Below are 19,571 nucleotides of genomic sequence, written 5' to 3' on the forward strand. Positions count from 1 at the left end.
CCTTTCAAAAATACTGTAAATGTATAAAACTATTGTGTAATAGTTGAGGTTCACAATCGAAGTTAAAATTACTAAAGATAGCTGTAGGTAACTCTACATTTTGTCTATAATTGACGCTCCGGCAGCATGTAGGCGAAGATAGGGCATTTGCCTATATTTCGCCTACTACCTTTGTAGTCCAATGGTAGTCATTCTACAGCGAAATTTAGATCTTAAGTTACCTTAAAGTCCTTAAACGGGGTTTTACGGTCATACAAGAAAAACACTTTAAGTACACGATGGTGGTCTACAGTAAGTAGTTCTTTAAATTCCAGCCATGTCCAACGGTACAACCGTCCACAGGTATAGCACTTGCCCCTAGTAAATGACTTACATTAACTAAGCTGACACCTAAGCAGACCATCCACGCCCACCCGCCGTCGGGAGCGACCTTCCGCGTCGTGGGCGGGATCATCTTCATCTGAGCACCTTTGCTCTTCTCCACCGTCATGTTGAGCCTTCGTCACCTTTGAGCCTGCAAAAGATAGAAAATCACTGTACAATCACCAATACAGTTCACCAAGTGTGGTTTCACCAAACAAGAGTTTTGTCCGAAGGATTTCAAGTCCCGCGTGGTTAGGCGGAAGGCTCCCTGATACCGCCGGGTTGACTCACACACCGCAGCCATAATGCGTTCTATTTTTAGTTTATACAAATATTTTAATAATAAATTGTGAATGTCATCTCGCTTTCTGTGGTAGGGCACAGCACAGAGGATGTCTTTCCAGATATAGAGCAGAGCCCAACTGGGTGGATGGGTCTCTACCTTACAGAAAACCGCAGCCAAATAACACTAGACCCTACCTAATAGTTGGTTACTAAGTTCTGTTACTCGATTCGATCGAAAAAATAAAAAATGACATAATGTGGTGGATTTGTGAGCTATAATTATATACCACACATAACGCTTATCTCGTCGTATCTATAATGAATTGGGGCCTAAAAGAGAATCGTATCGCAGTAATTGCGTTGCACAAATGTGGGCACCCGCCAAACACGATTTTGAAGTTGCTTGAAAACCTAAAAATCAACAAACAATTTTGTTTATCGCACAATTAATAGATACAATAGTACTCAGAGCTTCGATGACAGCAAGAGGTCTGGAAGACCACGCACCGTTCGGACCCCAGCTTTAATAAAGGCAGTGAAGGCGAGACTTGCAAGAAACCCCGTCCGGAAGCAAAAGTTTTTGGCAATACAGATGTCTGTGAAGAGAAGCTCCCTTAAAAAAGTTATCAATGAAGACTTTGGACTACACGCTTACCGCAGACAAAAAGGTTATTTGCTTAATGGACGATTAAAGACTATGAGGCTAGAGAGAAGTCGCGTGCTATTGAAGCGGTACGCACAAAATGGCCACCGAAAAATACTATTTACAGATGAAAATAAATTTACCATTGAAGAATGTTGTAACCGCCAGAATGACAGAGTGTATGCAAAAAACAGTCAAGAGGCAATTGCGACTGTTCCGAGAGTGCAACGAGGGCATCATCCCTCTTATGTGATGATTTGGCTGGGTGTGTCATACTCAGGGCTAACACAGGTTCATTTCTGTGAAAAAGGTGTGAAAACTGGGGCCAAAGTTTACCAGGAAACCGTTCTTGAACCAATACTGAAGCCCTTAAACACACCCTATTTCAAAACCAGCCATGGGTCTTTCAACAGGACTCAGCTCCTGCACAAAAGGCAAAAACAACTCAAGCCTGGTTTCGAAGGAACAAAATTGACTTTATTGCCCACGAAGACTGACCGTCCTCCAGCCCGGACCTTAACCCCCTGGATTTTGCCATATAAGGTTATTGAGGAGAAAGCCTAAACCCCACACAAATCTCGACTCCCTCAAGCGGGCCATAGTTAAGACAGTGACGGAATTAGACATGACAATCGTGCGTGCCTCGTCGTTTGAGGGCCTGTGTCAAGGCCAGAGGAGGCCATTTTGAATGATATTGTCATATGTAATTCCTGATTTTGTGTACTTCATTATAATATATTTTATTCAACTTTCGTTCGTATATTTTATGTAGATAAAGATTATTGCAGTAACAGAATTTAGTAACCAACTAGGTACTCATAGTGTTGTGTTCCTGCCGGTGAGTAAGGTTGCCAAAGCTTAACGAGGGTGCGGAGTGTTAGGGTCGGTAACGCGCATGTTACTCCTCTGGAGTTAGAGGCGTATATAGGCTACGGATACTGCCTACCATCAGGCGCGCCGTATGCTTGTTTGCCACCGAAATAGTATTTAAAAAAAGTTTTCTATACATTGATTCAAATTTCGCCTGGCTAAAAAACCGTGCCAAGGTGGCGAAAAGTTAGTACTTAAATGCAGGTATTACAACAAGGAGAAAAATTACGTAAAATCTTGTTGGATGCATAGTTGAGCTCATATCAGGCGAACTTTTTTGAATCTACAGAGCCCATAAGAAAAGTCCACCTGATTTAGCTCAAAGATAATTATTGAACCTGTGCAATGTTCGTACTTCGTACCTACGTAAGATGCTGACATTACTTACGGCCGTAAAAATGATGAAAATAGCGTCACTACTCCCATGTAAAACATCACAGCACTAATGGGTATAAATGACCGTAAATAACAATCGGCAACAACGGGGTACTCGTATTTATCAGTTAATATCAGATCTGCGAGCGCCCGGCAAAGGCAAGTTATCAGTAGGTATCGTGGAGCGTGTTTTGAACGCCGGCCGGCGGAGCACATCGACAACAAACCAACTGCGAGTGTAAATATAAAAAAACTAAGCCACGCGACTGGTTCGTGAAACCGAATTCTGGACGGTTATTTGCATCGGAGAGCACGAGTATTTTTTTCCAGTATAAGTACGACCTCCGATGACGCATAATCGTTTCGGTTTTTTCGATCATTCTTATACCAATTCGACTGAGGCGATACACTTAGTAAATTGGGAATAATCGCCCTGGAGATACGGTACGGGGCAGCGTGCGTGCCAGAATAAACGTATCGTTAATAAGACACGTGCTTACACTATTTGGTAATAATGAGAGCAGATAACATAATATGCAAACGTAACATGTAAATATTTTATGAAGCTTTGCACATCGAAATTATAGGTAAATACCTACCTATTTAATAATACTTCTGAACAAATTCGATATCATTTGACGATAAGTAAATATAAAAATAATATGAATAAACATTATCCAAAACAAGATACACATGTTTTTATACATAAGTAAGTAAATATTCTTTATTGTGCACCATACTCGTACAGTTAAAAATAGACAGGAAATGAAAAACACACACACATACATACATACATACATAGTTACCGAAGTCAGATTTAATATGCATTCATTTGACTACCGGTTTGGCCTAGTGGGTAGTGACCCTGCCTACGAAGCTGATGGCCCCGGGTTCAAATCCTGGTAAGGGCATTTATTCGTGTGATGAGCATGGATATTTGTTCCTGAGTCATGGGCGTTTTCTATGTATTTAAGTATTTATAAATATTTATATATTAATTTCGGGCTTTTACCGATCGCCATCGGTAAAACCTAGGTCTTACCGGTATATCCTAGATTTTACCGTACTTCGGGCTTTTACAGTAACATATATATGATAAGATATAGATTCTTTTCTATTCAAATTTAAGAGAGAATCTTTTGTCTTTACAATTTCATCCAATCTAATGCAATTTCCTTCATCTTCTGGTACATGCTACTCTACGTCTAGCCAATTCTTTATTTGATCTATGTAACTTTTCTTAGGGAGTCCCTTTCCGCGATGGTTTTCAATCATACATTTTATTATTTTTCGCATGAGATCGTCGTGTCGTGTGTTGTTCCTTATAATTTGACCAATATACTTTTCCATAAATTAAAAAAGAGTACAATTTTTTAAGTCATACAGTCTACTACTTTTTCGGACAAATAAATTAGAGCAAGATAATACTAGAGCGCATTTAATATCATAATTGGTTAAAAGTAAAATATCTTCGTTAAAAGTAATAAATAATAGTAAGCGTAGGAGTTGAAAAAAAAAGTTCCGGTTACTCTGGTTATAATATTAGCGGAAAATCGTTGAGCATTAGACTTTTTGTTTGCCGCGATATCTATTGTCGAGTAGCAGTACTGAGAGTTCCGCTACTCGATGCTAGATGTCGACTACGAAAATAATAAGCGTTTTGGTATCAAAACTGATGTATGGAGTGAGCACTCTATGTACTTCTTATTTCTCTATGCTAGAATGAATGTCAACGTTAGAGTTTGTGAGGAAAGAGAAGAGTCGTGGAGTGTATGGGGCCCAATACATTCCACGACTCTTCTCTTTCCGAACAGACTCTACAAAGAATTCAATCAAAGAACAGTTACGAAAACTTGTCCTTTCAAGGAGCTCCAATTCCCACCCCACATCCCATCATCAGGCTTTGGAAACTAATCAAATTTATAGTTATAAACGAAAATTTGAGCACTTTAGAATGGTTAAATATAATAAATTACCGATTTAAAATTTTGTTTTTAAAATGATATTGACATTGTGACACTTTTTAATACCAAGTTCTATTTTATTGTTAAGAAGTTATTTATTAACTTCAAATTATAGATTTAGGAATACGTATTACGCAAAAAACTAGAAAAATATGTCGTTTAATTAACTTTTATATCCCTATACCAAACCGGATCCGGTCCGGCCGGATCCGGCCGGACTACGGCCAAAATCCGTCCGGATCCGGCCGGATTGAAAATCAATCCGGTTTGCAATCCCTACTTCCAAACTTGTAGGCTGGTGCCATAAATCAAATTTTTGACAGATATTACTTTTGCATATTATATTGAACTAATTTAAATAATAGACGAAGAGCTAAGTCCCGTGAAATTATATATGATAATCAGGTGCGGCCTTTGGGGTGGCGAACGGGTCACCCGCTCGGGGCCTCGCGCACCAGGCTGAGTAGTTTTTTTACATGATATTCCATCTAAATTTCATCTCAATTGGCTCAGCGGTTATGGATGCCCCATACAAAATTCCACCCCCCTTTTCACCCTCTTAGGGGCAAAAAATCTCAAGTTTACTCTAGTACTAATACTATCCTACATACCAAATTTCAGTTTTCTAGAACATCAGGAAGTACCCTAAAGTGACGGGAAGGTAGACGGCGATATCACCCATAGAACAACATCGGGATGGCTTAAGTGGCGACAGCTGACAGGCGTAATGTGCGACAGAAAGATGCCAATCAAAATCAAGGGCTAAATGTACAAAACTGCTATAAGACCTACGATTTTGTACGAATCTGAATGTCGGGCAACCAATAAGAAACATCTTCAGAAACTGCATACCACGGAGATGCGTATACGCATCTCTGTTGCGCTGCTCACGGCTGGTACGGGCATGTACACAGACGCCCTGAGGACTACATAGTCAAGCTTGCCTTTCAGTTGCCGACGCCGTGGAAAGGACGCAGAATACGACCTTCCACTTGATTGACGACGGTCGAAAAATACCTGAAAGAAATGAACGTCGACAAAGACACCACACAGAATCGTGTACAGTGGAGAAGAAGTAAAAGGATGAGGATCCATGTAATGAAGATATTGGAAATCTTCTTGATGAAATGATTTGTCGGCGATTCAATGGTAAACCTGTGCCCGATACCTGTTACAACCCCTAATGAAATACTTAACTTGAATTTGGAGCCTAAAGAGATAACTGCAGGTATAATTTTAAAGACTAAAAATTGTCAGGAAAAAAGGAATAAGCGATGTAATAATAAAAATATAGTATAGGTTAACTACTTTATTTATAGGTACCAATAAGTGATTATCAGACATAGAAGTTTTTGTGGCAAAAACGAATGCTTGAGAAATGAAACATCGACAAATAATAACATCGATAAGTCAGTCATAGATTAATAATTAAAATATGTAAATTCTACTTGCTGTAATTTGCCGGGAATTTCAAGAATGGAAATCAATTACAAACACGACCATAATTTATTTATTACATATCTTAAGTATTTAAAAATAAAAACGTAAACTGTATAAAACAGTGTCAAAAAATAAGAAAACTACCAATGGGTGTATCAAAGAAGATATCGAATGTGTTGTAAATTTCATGGTAGCTATCTTTTTATACAATGTTAAAAATATCTATAACGCTAAGGTAACATCGATAATAGAATGTCGATATTTGATTTTGTCAATCACTTTATTTTGCCACAAAAACTTCTATGTCTGGTGATTAGTTAAATGATAGCTAGCTCAACTGAGAAGATGTAAGTATACAACAGCAGAGCACAAGACTACAGTCACCCGCGAGAAACACGCGATTCCTAGAGTCGAAACAAAATAAATATAGGCCGGGTTATCAGCTCGGATAAAAACCGTTTGGTATACAAATAACTCAGATTTACCTAGCCGGAGTGCTGGGACGTCCTAAAATACCCTTCAATCCACTGGTAACCTTGCGCCGCACGGTCGCATGTCCCGCGCGTACAGTATACAATTCCAGTTTCTAGCCAATATTCTCTCGTGACATAATACTAAGAAAACAACCTACTTCTCGTAGACAATAGGGCATTTTGTGTAATGAGCATAGTAACTATCCATTCACATGACTTATGTGCTCATCGGAAACTAGGTAATAGTCTTTGGAAACTTTGTTGTAACCGCGTCTATATGAAGTTATAATTATACGTTGAAAACAAACCTAGGGATAACAGTGCATTAATTATAGAATGGTTTTATGAATAAGTTGGTTCAGCTCCAGAGTAAGGTATAATAGGGGGTGGAACATAATAATAAATACCATAGGACAATTTTACATAGATCGACCGAGTCCCACAGTAAGCTCAATAAGGCTTGTGTTGTGTTGTGGATACTAGACAACGACGATATATCTACATAATTATATATTTGTCTTATATACATAGAAAGCGTCCATAACTCAGGAACACATATTTATGATAAACACACAAATAAATGCCCTTACCAGGACTTGAACCTGGGACCTCCTGCATCGTAGGCAGGGCCACTACCGACTAGGCTAGAGAGCTAGGAGGCCGTAATAATATTACATATTAACGGATATATTAAGATAATTTCACGAAAACTACAAAAAAATGTGACTGTTTATTGTTTTAAGTTTTTTTATGTTAATTAAATATACAAAATACAAATATGTTGTCTGTAAGAGATCGCTCACAGCGATAAGACTGCCTGTTATTTAATTTTTCTTTTGTAGTGCAATACACTACAAATCTAACTTACTTACATATACGAAGATTCTACAATTCTGTGGGACTAATAAAATATATAATAAAAACGCACGAGTCAGGCGTAAATAAAATCCTCAAGTTTTTAAAGACTGAGCTGAAATAGGATTTATCAATTATTAATCATTAGATTTATTGTTATATTATTGTATAATCGCCGCTATTTCAATTATTCAACCTTAAGACAGTTAATATTACCCTCTCATCAATTTTTAGTTATATTTATATAACATTACGGTACAGTCAGCATTATATAGCTAGTCGCAGCGAAAGTAACCATCAAATAAATCGCAACGCATCCTGTCGGACGCACTTTAGCTGCCACTATCTATTTGATACAGACTGACTAATTGATTTCAGTTTGATCTCATTTTACATACATACATTGTACTATAAGCATATAAGCTAAAGCACATAAACTATACTACACTATTCATTATACGTGCCTTCACAATTGCAATAATAAATCAAGCGTAAAGAAGGCGGACTGACGTGCATTTGGAATTTGGACTCACGAGTATTTGGGGCTCATAAAGTCGTCTTGCTTCAGTATTTCTAACATACCCATCGTTGTATTGAATAATTCATAATTCAGACAGTATGTATACGAAACCATTGTACCAACAGTGTTGGTGAAGTATTAGATGTATTCTTTTACCATATCTTTCCTAGCCCATATAGGTTACGAGCCTGTAAGTTTAAGATCGAACATTTATTGGTAAAGGTAATTTAATGTTTTATAAATTAAAACACAAAATATTACTTTGATTTGTTTTTAACAATTACAATGTTTTTCCTACTCCTCTACTTTTATCTGTCATTATACATTGATTAACACCAGCGAACGAAAAAAATATAGAAGACTAACGTCAAACAAAATATCAGCGTAAAAGTGGCCCCACTATTAAAATTTAAAACACGCCATACTCTTGACGGACCAATTGCAACTCGTCAATGTTGAGGTCTTGTTTTCTTCGACGAAACTTCATTTGACCATGATTAGTCAATTTAAACTACCCAAACTACGATTGGTCTATTATAAAATGAGGCGCTGTGATTGGCTGTAGCGTTGTCACTTGAAAATACATGACAATGGAAACCAACTCTAGGTAGACGGTTTCATGCAATATAGAACATGTTTTTCTGAAACTTGTAATGAAATGTTGACATGACTTACTTCAAATTAGGTCCGGAAATACTACATATCAGGTGCGATGAGTGAAGATGATATGTGAAGGAATTTCATACAGCCTTACACACCTAGGCCTGTAAGGCAACCTTCTTTTGTTTTTAAACGTCAAATTATGGTATGTCTTGGCATTCAACCATAAAAAACCTAGAAGCAAAATTCTGTCATTATAAATAAATTAAATTATCATTTATTTCGACCATCTGGGATCATACAACAAACATAATACATTACAAAAAAATAAATAAATAAATAAGTTAATTAATAAAATTTTACAATATTCTGATTACATTAAAATTAGATATAACTAATTGCAAAAATTACATAACCATCTTACGTCTAGTGTTAGTCTACATTACATATTGCCGATTACATGGAGCGCACTGCAGTGGTTCAGATACGCACCATCCAACCTGCTTGCAAACATTGCTAGGATGCTGTTGGTGCTGTCCCTCACCCTGCTGATCAGCGAGGCGGCGCGTTTGCGCATGATGGCAGAGAAGCAGTCCACGCGCGCCTTCGCAAACATTATGCTTTTTTTTACTTTTTTGCGTTTTTTTTACTTTTTTGTGTTTGTTAAATATTAATACGGGGATTCAAAGGGGAACTAAAATTTCATTATTTTTGTTCCCTTTCAGTAACCCCAAAGTAATAATAAAAAAACACGACAAAAAAAAGAAAAAAGAGAAAAAAAAGCGTAATGGCGTGAATCGTCGCGCCAAAATAATTAAATTTTTGTTCCCCTTCAATACCCCACGCACTAAATAACATTAGGACATGAAACAATCATCATCATCATCATCATCCTATTTTTTAAATTATTTCATTGCATGTTTGAGAAAAGCACTACAAATCTCGGCGAGAAATGGGGTTGCCGGCCGCGTATCCCATACGACCGCGCTACGCTCGGCCGTCTATATCTACTGGATAATAAAAAACCTCCACCTACAACGACGATTTTTGACCTTTCTTATAAAACTTTTGCATAAAATACTATTAAAATTCGTAAATGGAAAACTAAATGTGATTGGTGATGGCATAAACAAAGAAAAGTAAAATTAAAATATGACTTGAAAGTTTCTGAATAAAGAATAAGACGAAAACACGGCTCAGCAAGGGGGCATTAACCCAGGCAGATGTCAGACACTACAAAAACTTAGTACGTGAGGTATCGCATGTATGTAAGTATAACGATCGCGATCTCATCAAACTCCGATGTAATCGAAATCACGTGCCGTTAAGGAATGTTGCCACATTAGACATTAGCTCAGTGTTTGAATCTACAATGTTCAGTGCACGAGCGCTGCAGATTTTTCGGCTGAAGAAACTTCGGATTTTGCGAAGCTTGTGCTAACATTTTAACATACTTAGTACTGTAGTAGTAATAAAAATAACCGGCCAAGAGCATGTCGGGCCACGCTCAGTGTAGGGTTCCGTAGTTACTCTTCCGTCACAATAAGCTAAACTGGAGCTTAAAGTATAGTAAATTGTTAACCAAGGGATGAAACGGTACTTTTCACCTGAGTTAAACAAATAGGCAAATTTGCATAATCAGTACCTAATTAAAATAAGTCTTTTTACTATGAAGGGAAAACTTTTTGCGATAACTCAAAAACAGCTAAACTGATCATGTCCGCTATAGTTTTCATTTAGTATAAAATTAAAGCGCTTAAGAAAGACATCTTTCTTAAGCTCTACTTCCTCGATTTTTTTCATATTTTTTGGACCTATGGTTCAAAAGTTAGAGGGGGGGGACACATTTTTTTTTCTTTCGGAGCGATTATCTCCGAATATATTCACTTTATCAAAAAATGTCTCTTGAAAACCCCTATTAGTTTTGAAAGACCTTTCCAACGATACGCCACACTCTAGGGTTGAATCGAAAAAAAAATTTCACCCCCACTTTACGTGTAGGGGAGGTACCCTAAAAAAAATTAAATTTTTAGATTTTATTGTACGACTTTCTCGGCTTTATTGATTTATATATCCATGCCAAATTTCAGCTTTCTAGCACTAACGACCACGGAGCAAAGCCTCGGACAGACAGACAGACAGACAGACAGACGGACGGACATGGCGAAACTATAAGGGTTCCGTTTTATGCCATTTGGCTACGGAACCCTAAAAACTACGCTCGTGTGCAGAATTTCCTGCAGACGGATTTGGCCGCATTGAGCTCAGTTATCCAAAAAATACCTTGACTAAAACATCATACATTATCGAAGTGAATGCACGCTACTTTTAGGTATATCCCTACCCAAAAAGATGGTTCAAACAGCTCTATTTATAAACAATTCTCAACAAGCATAATTGTCTGCGTTCCCAAGTAGGGCAAACGTTTTAGGAAGCCATCTTCCAGTATAGTCATACCTACAGTGTATTTTTTTGCTTTAATCTTTATCTTTTTTAGAGAACGATGGACATATATTTGTACAACCACTTTGTAATCACTTTGAAATCATTTGACATTTAGGCATTTTGGCACTAGTTGTTTTGAAATTTAGGACAAATAAAATGGCATTATTATATTAAGGTGCAATAAAACCAAAGCCAAAATTAGATAGCGGCCTTCAAAATCAATACTAATAGCTAACCTATTCTGAATGAAAAAGTAACTCTGTCTAACTATTACCTCTTACGCTGTACGCTAACGAACCAGCTTCTCTTTGACAGTGTTCTGTCCCGCCATCTGTGCCTGTTTTTGGCATCGTGAAGCGTGACGTGCAGTTGGGTGTCCAGGGTAGAACGGACTTGATCTACCCACCTTGTTGGGCCTCCGGAGTTGTTCAAGATTGTGGCCTTATTTCCTGGCTGGCATGTGATCGAAAAACTCCAGTATCCTGCGTAGACAAATGGTAGAATGTCTGCTTTTGATGTTGAGTTCGCATAAGATCGATCTATTTGTGCAAAAGCAGTCCAGGGCATCTGCAGCATCTGCCCAGCACATCTCGAAAGCATCTATGCGTTTTCGGTCCGCCTTTTTCTAAGTCCAAGTCTCAGCCGCGTAGTTGAAATTATTTTATCAATCATCATCATCATTATTCCGCCTAGACGAAGTCGCGGGCAGAACCCGTCAGTATAATATGAATGATCCTAAACCTACACCATATGAATCATATAGTATAAGTTTAGGATTGACAACATTTAATAATCAATTAACCTGGTTCACTTTTCGTCACGATTAAAAACATGTTTTTTTTTTTTAACTAGGCCCGTTACAAATAGTCCGATTAGAAAGAGTAGAAAATGGAGGGCTCCAACAAATGATGGAAATAAAGTACGAATAATTAACCATGAACCATTTTCATGATTTCTGGAAGGGATGGGTAGATGTAAAACTTCGATTGAAAATAATGGGCAGGATGCTAAATTTAAATAATTGTAATACACAGTTGTATATTTTTCATTGTTTTTCCAGTTTTATAAGAACTTCTGCTAGAAAGTAAATAAGCCGGTTTTCATTTTTTTTTTTTACTTCCAGTAGTAAGTTCCAAATATTGCTGTGACGATTTTACATGTACGAAATCTACACATTTGGGTTCGTCTTTGACGTCTCTAAAAACTAGTCAGAGATTTTAATTTTATACTAGTTAACACAAAAGTTATGGCCAAAAAACCAGATGATATTCTCAATTACTATTAAATATACATTTCATATAAATTGAGGTAAAACCTTATATTCCTTACAAGTTTCGCGCAGTGCGCCATATCTTTTGTTTTCTTTTAATTTCCTGGTTTTACGTCCCCCTTCAAAGACCTCAGAATTACTCTATGCTTTTGAATTTTTGTTCTCATTATACTTAGTACTTATGTAAATTAACTAACCTAGTCTTTTTAAGTTTTTTATTTTTTAAGTTTTACTAATACTTATATGGACACATGTCTGAAATAAACAATTTTTATTTTATTTTTATGCGAATCACTGAAATTATCAAAACTTAATTATACTGATAGAGTTGTAGGTCCTTGCCTCTTATATCACACAAATAAAGTGATTCAGCGAGTCCAAAATGCCTGTATAATAAGTACGTAATACGTTATTGTTTTGTAATCCCACCAAGACCTCACATAGCTTCATATCTTAATAGAAGCGATCTAATGAACATGGAATCTTGGCGCTCTCTCCTCTTTGCGTGCCTGTTCAAGATTGAGAAGTCTCAAGCACCTCGATACCTGCATAAGAAGCTCCGGTTTTTGCAGCGCCAAAGATTATCAACTCTTCTCATGTATCTCAGGGTGACCAGATGTCCCGTATTTTACGAGTTGTCTCGTATGTCAGGCACGAATTTTTCGTTTTCCTGTAATTTAGCCAAACCAATACGGGACAGTACATTGTCCCGTAATTTTATTCTTCAATGGAATTGAATGATAAAAATACCTATTCGAACAATATTTATTTATTCGCACACAGCAGTGAACACTTGTTCTGTTTATTAATATTTAACGGCCTGTCCCATATTTTAACCTCGAATCCCGTATTTTCAGTTCTGCAGTTTTCCCGTACAACTGGAAATCAGATCTGGTCACTCTACATGTATCCCAAACACAAAATTGCAGCATTTGGCAGTTTTAAGTACACCGCCACAAAATGCTGGAACAACCTACCACCACCTATTAAACAACTTGCTTATTTGCGGTATTTTAAAGTAAAACTAAAAAGTTATCTTCTCTCCAAGCAAAAAGTAATGTCAGAGGGATTGCACTTTCATTACGAATGTTAGGCACTGATATATTATTTACATTTTCTGAACCATGCTGGTCGTATTATAATTTTATATCAACTGCTTCATTTCCGCTTCGTTATTTATTGTCATAATTATTATAGTTATCTTAGTAACTATACTGTAGCTGGTTATAGCTGGGCGCAACTACGCTCCCTACAGGTGTTCACGGAAGACCAGCGTAAGGTACTACTCCAGTAGGACCTGGCATTATGCTGAGTGTTCACCATTTTCAGTGTAGTTGCAGTGTACAAGTTAAGTCTTTTTTTGTTTCTCTTTCTCTGTATGTACTATATAAATATGTACTTATACTGAAATGAATGATATTCTATTCTATAATAAAAGGACGTAAGATAGATACGACGTACATCTGCAACTAATAAATACATGGTTCCATTCATTACTGCAGTATATACAATTGAATTATCTATTTATAAAAAAAATACAAAATCTTTATTTACAATTTTAAAGCTACTTCAGATTGGAATTTCAATTTCAATCATTTATTTCCAAGAATATAACAATGTTGGTTAGTAAATAGACGGTGTTAGGACGACATATTCTGCCATCGGCGTAGAAATATTTACATGAAAAGTATAAAATACAAGGAAAATTGGAATAAAATTGCACTGTCTGTCTCATCTCAATCAAGTCGGATTTGTGACAATAGTTAGTTACAATATTGCATCAATAATACTAATTTCAAAGTCCATTTCATTTTACTCTGGCCGAGCCATGATACTTTGATTACACTATACCTACTTTCAATGTGCATGCTGTAGCTGTTATTTAAAAAAGGATGTACGTTGTTAACGCGTGTACCCACATATTTATTTTTCGCAGTTATGGTCCTCTATCATGGGCCTGGTTTGATTCGTACCTACTGAACGGGTATAGTGTAACGTGTAGGTATCGATAGCATATTTAATTGGGTTACACCAACTTGTTCTGAAGTATTCACTCTTTCAGATGGAAAAGGACGCTTCGTTCCATTTCGTGTTATTTATAAAGATAATAAGGTTTAACCTAAATCGATTGCGGGGAATACAGGTCAGCTATTTTTTTATATAAATTCTTGTTTCAAATACAGGTAGGCAGGTAGGCCTGTTCCTACAAAACACACGAAATATATTAATTGAATTAAATTCAAAATGTTTAGTTCAGCCTAAAATACCTATAGATTAAACAAAAAATAACAATACCTATCAGTATTTGGGTTATTTCCACCTGTTACCTACCACCAAGTTGTTATTGTTTCTACTAAAAAAAACTAATAATAGAACACGGATAGGTGTTCGTAGTGATGTGCCGTGGGAAATTTCCCGGGAACAGGAATATTCCCGTATGGGAAATTCCCGGGAAATTTCTCTCGTTTCCAGGAATATTCCCAAAACAGGGGAATATTGCTATTGTAATTGGGGGAATTAGAATTTAGTTACAACGAATATTAACCGCGATGAATAAACTAAGTTATGCCAAAACAAAATGTTATGAAGCCGATGGTCCCGTGTTCAAATCCTGGTAAGGGCATTTATTCGTGTGATGAGCATGGATATTCGTTCCGGAGACATGGATGTCTTCTATGTATTTAAGTATTTATACATATGTATATAATATGTATATCGTTGTCTAAGTACCCACAACACAAGCCTTATTGAGCTTTCCGTGGGACTTAGTCAATTTGTGTAATACTGTCCTATAATAAGTAGTTTATTTATTTATTTATTGCGATGGATAGATAACATCCACCATAATCATCTACGTATTTTTTTTTTATTACTTTATTATTGTGCAGATTAAGAAAAGGTTGGTACGTGGCGTATAAATAAATTGCTGCAGCGGCTAATGCTTCCACGTCCATCTTGGAAAACGAATAGATCGCAACTGAATGTCGCCATCGTGTAGTGGCGTGTCAGCCATCGCATGGCCATCTATCTCCCTGGGCCAGCGCTGGGCCATCGTGAAGAGGAGCCATAACGTAACCTACGTATAGTCCAACAATAGAAACAATTAATGAGAACTCATCAGCGTAACGAACTTCCTTTTTAACTATAACCTAGATAGAAACAACAAACAACAAATTGCGGTGCTGTGCAATATAATAACATGTTCATTTATAAAACAATGGCGGTTTTTAAATTGGATGCGGATCTGCACGCCGCTCCGGTGTGCGAGCGGGAAGTTGTTATATACGTGGCGATTTGCGGATCTGTGAAAAGTTTAGGACGGGTTTTATTTAACCAACTTTATGTTTATTTCCACCACGTCTTTTGGAACAACATGTAGGGTACCTTGGAGAATAAAAACCGCTTCGCCCACGCCTAGCTATGCCACTGAAAATAAGGATCTGTTCTGATATAAAAACTATGAAAGTGAAAATGTGGAAAGGAGTTGAACATTGTGATGCAGAGGCTTATAATATGATGGCTATTTCACACAAAATGTCAGTGATATGAGTCATGGCTACAATGAGACAATGATACATGTTACTTGCTATATAATCTGTAATAAACAGAATCCTCATTACTGGCCATATTAAATATTTGGTGCAATTAGTTTGTCCTTATTACAACTGATGTAAATGAGTCAAGTTTCCTATTTATTATGTTGAAAACCCGAAAACTGCGCTTGTAATACATTCTAATTTAACCAAACGTTGCCCTAAAATTGAACTTTTACCCTAAAACGGCTTTAAATATGTTAAATTAACAAAATATATTTTTACCCAAGCTTTCGCGCCCAAAACGCTCTTTGAAAATTGTTTGACGTCACAGTTTACGGTTTGATACATAACTATGTACATACCAAAGAGTAAAGTAAGTATATAGATACATACACACGTAACACTAAGGCCCCCCATTGTCTATTCTCAGTACAAAATTTTATACTCAAGCCATTTAGGTGGTGGGCAAGCTGTGTATGCGTGCGTGTGGGTTTTTAACCAACTAATGATTTTTGTAATAATTGAGTTATTATATATGGATAATGAATAATCCATTAGCATTTCTATGATGTTCATTTTTAGTGCAGATATTTATTTATTATTTATTTATTTAAACTTTATTGCACACATAAAGAAAAATGTACAAATGGCGAACTTAATGCCAAAAGGCATTCTCTACCAGTCAACCATTGGGTCAAACAGAGACATTTGTGTATGTTGGTGCACGAAAAAATAATAACAAATGATAAGGAAAAAATTAAATGTGAAGTCAAATAATATTAAAAATATATAAATAGTTAAATACTACTACTTATATAATGTATAAAAGATAGACTAATACATATAATTATGTACATATACATGATGGTGAACCTTATTTAAGTTCTTCTGACAGAAGATGCTTGCGAAGTAGTCGTTTGAAAACAGGTTTGCTTGGGGCTTGTCGATATTGAAGCTTTAATTAATTGCCCACCACCAAAATGGCTTATCTGTTTAAAAAAACCCTCAATAAATAAATAAAGATTTTTAAAAAACGGGGGGCAAAGCGCAAAAACCGAAAATTGCATATTGTGGGGATCTTTCTCTTTTACTCTTACTAAGACGTAATTAGAATTACGGAGAAAAATTCCCGCAATGACGAACTTCGATTTTCGCAGTTATAGCCCAGTGTCAAACCGTGAGTTGTGATTATGACGTCATCAGAATATTCAATGTCGTTTCGACTTGGGTCATGTGACGTGTATTAAAAGATATTTTAAATTAAATATTTACAAAAATATGCTCATTATAGGTCCACTAAAGGTAGTTTAATATGTTCTTATAATCCATAAGAATGTATTGGGATACTATTCTGCCCTAAGATTTGTAGACCCTACCCTAAACAACCCTATTCAGAGCCAATTAACAATTATGTAGTTTAATGTAGTCAGATATTTTTTTTTAAACCAAAAAAGATTTGAAGAACCGTCATATAAGGACATATAATCGTCATAAGGACCATCATTTGACGTGAGAGGTTTAGCTATAATTGAAATATCTTAATAGATTATAAGATAGATATATAGATAAAATACTCTTTATTGGCACACCTCAGTAAAGGATATAGCTTAAAGAAAAACAATTGATTCAAGATAGGCAGCACCTTGTCTGCCTATCTTTATCTTATCAGTGAAGAGTGATCTCTTCCAGACAACTTTTTGAGATATTCAAGTTTTAAAACAAGACTCAATTAGTAATATTGAATGTGGGCTTTAAGTGTCACTGCAACTGAGTAACCTGTACTATGCTATGCCACTGTTGAATCTACAGTGGAGTTCAATAAATATTACAAATATTGTAAACAAATCAATTCACCTTCAATATTTTGTAATCTCAACCAGAATTTCAGAATTTCCGGATATTTTGGGCTGTGATATGTTGTCTCCATCCAAGGACAAGAAAGATATGGTAGGAAGAGCTACTTACTTTCATTCTTGCAGGATAGGCAGGATCTTATTAAAGGGATGTGAGGTAAATAAGCTAGGTATTTTTTTAATACACTGATCCTTATGCAACTATGTGATAAAACATTTTACTACATCAGTCATCTTGATAAATAAACTTTTCACCAGAATAACTTACATTTTTTTGTAATCATTATTTAGGAGCTTGAGATATTTGACACTTAATCTAAGTACTTATTCACACAGCAAATAAAGTAAAAAGGTAAGTAATTTACTAACAGAAACTAAGGTTGCTAAAAACAGTTGAATGGGTATAAAAACATAAGTAATTGTTTTTACTTTACAATGTTAAATTGTAAAGATCGTTAAGACAGTTTTTAGTATTCAACAACCCTTTGTTTCAACTGAAACGAAAATTTGGACATACTTAAATTAAACTTTAACTTAAAATGAGGAGCTGTGAAGTTTCGTATTCGTGCTAAATAAATACATACCGTTCTGATATATTATTCGAAACAGCGTTGTCAATCACCGTGCCATTTAATCCTTTATTTTTGCTTAATTCTTCCTCACTTTCTATTGTTTTCGACTGCAAACTATCAGACAAAGAATGAATAATTTAAATAGCTCTTTAATTTTTCACTGAACAAAAAAACAACTTGTTACAAATCAATACACGATTTTGCAACAGAAGGAGATAAAATACTTAAAACCTAAGATTCAATAAGCTATTTCAACTTCATAATCATAATCAAACTAAATAAAATAATAGTAATATAAGACAACAACCGCTCGCGGACGGATTGTCCCACAGACTAAACAGACAGGCAAATGTAAATGTCATCCAACAGGTCAGAAGAGGCTTACAGATGTAACAATTCAACTTATCGTCGCGATTTGTTGGGGTCGTTGTAGGCTTCATACTTGCTTACTTATAATTTTATTTACAGTACATATGGTGCTACTTTACCGCACTAGTGCGAAAATTAGCATATTACGTTACTGTGTCGAACATTTAAAGGGCCATATGTACTGTAAAACGTTGTACGACACATGTGCGAATAGGTAATTTGCAACTCGTGTCGATTTAAAACACTTAGTGTAGGAAATAAAGGTAGTGGACCCCGCTGTAATTCCTCTGCCAGAAAAAACTTTACAGTATGATAAAGTATCAATAAAAAAAAGTATTGTCTTAATTTCCAACGAATAATAATAATAGGATTTAAGTAAATACCTAAAGTATTAAATCGTTAATATCTTTTTACGGAAAAATGCTCCGTTCAAACTTTCTTCACCAGACATATTCATGTAACGTATTACAACAATATATGAAATATCCAAAAAAATATCCCAGCAGAAATACCAATATTAATAAAATATAATTTTTGAACGTGTCTTGGACCGGAAAATTACTCCATCTAATTTTTTCACTGAAATGCCATTTTATTGCCGTTTTATAGCTACAAAATGAAAATCTAAAAAAAAATCCATGTAACTATACTATTTTCAGAAATTGCCTTTTTACTCGCTGTGAAAAATTTCTCTATCCATTTTATTTATTGAATTAAGATCACAGTTTTATTTCCATCCAACTATAAAAACATCCAAAAAAATAACGAGCGTATTAAAAACTTAACATATCGGGAGCAGTGTGTAGGGAGCGGGGTGCGGGAGCGGTACCGGCCGCCGCAAGCGCGCGCGCCGCGCCTGCCCGGCGGTGGCAGCTTGCTACTTCTCTATTCATTCGCGTATCGCCTAGGTGCATAGGTTACTGTTTTTAAAAATATTGCTACTTGTTTCTTTTTTGACCTGCCTAATGCCTGCCGGTCTGTGTAGTACCTACCGTAAGTATAGTCTCTAGTCTCTACCGTACCTACAAATGAAGTAGGTAGGTTATGCGATGTGTCTAATTTAAATATTTATATTCTTAAATTCAATTTATTCAATTCGAATCGTACGTATTAGGCCACCAAACGAAGGAAAAAACGG

General features: G+C 36.1%; 1 protein-coding gene across 1 annotated transcript in view; it reads right to left on the bottom strand.

Moving 5' to 3' along the window:
* LOC133516950 (uncharacterized) overlaps positions 1-18,681 on the bottom strand; it is a 44,956-nt gene extending 26,275 nt beyond the window's left edge. The window contains exons 1-2 of the mRNA XM_061850018.1: positions 18,077-18,681; positions 374-514 (exon numbers count right to left, since the gene is read on the bottom strand). Coding sequence (XP_061706002.1) covers positions 374-490 — 117 coding nt within the window. The 5' untranslated portion in view covers positions 491-514; positions 18,077-18,681. The remainder of the gene's footprint in view (positions 1-373; positions 515-18,076) is intronic.
* Between the last annotated feature and the right edge of the window lie 890 nt (positions 18,682-19,571).

This window comes from Cydia pomonella, chromosome 4 (genome assembly GCF_033807575.1).
Source record: "Cydia pomonella isolate Wapato2018A chromosome 4, ilCydPomo1, whole genome shotgun sequence".
Taxonomy (NCBI): domain Eukaryota; kingdom Metazoa; phylum Arthropoda; class Insecta; order Lepidoptera; family Tortricidae; genus Cydia; species Cydia pomonella.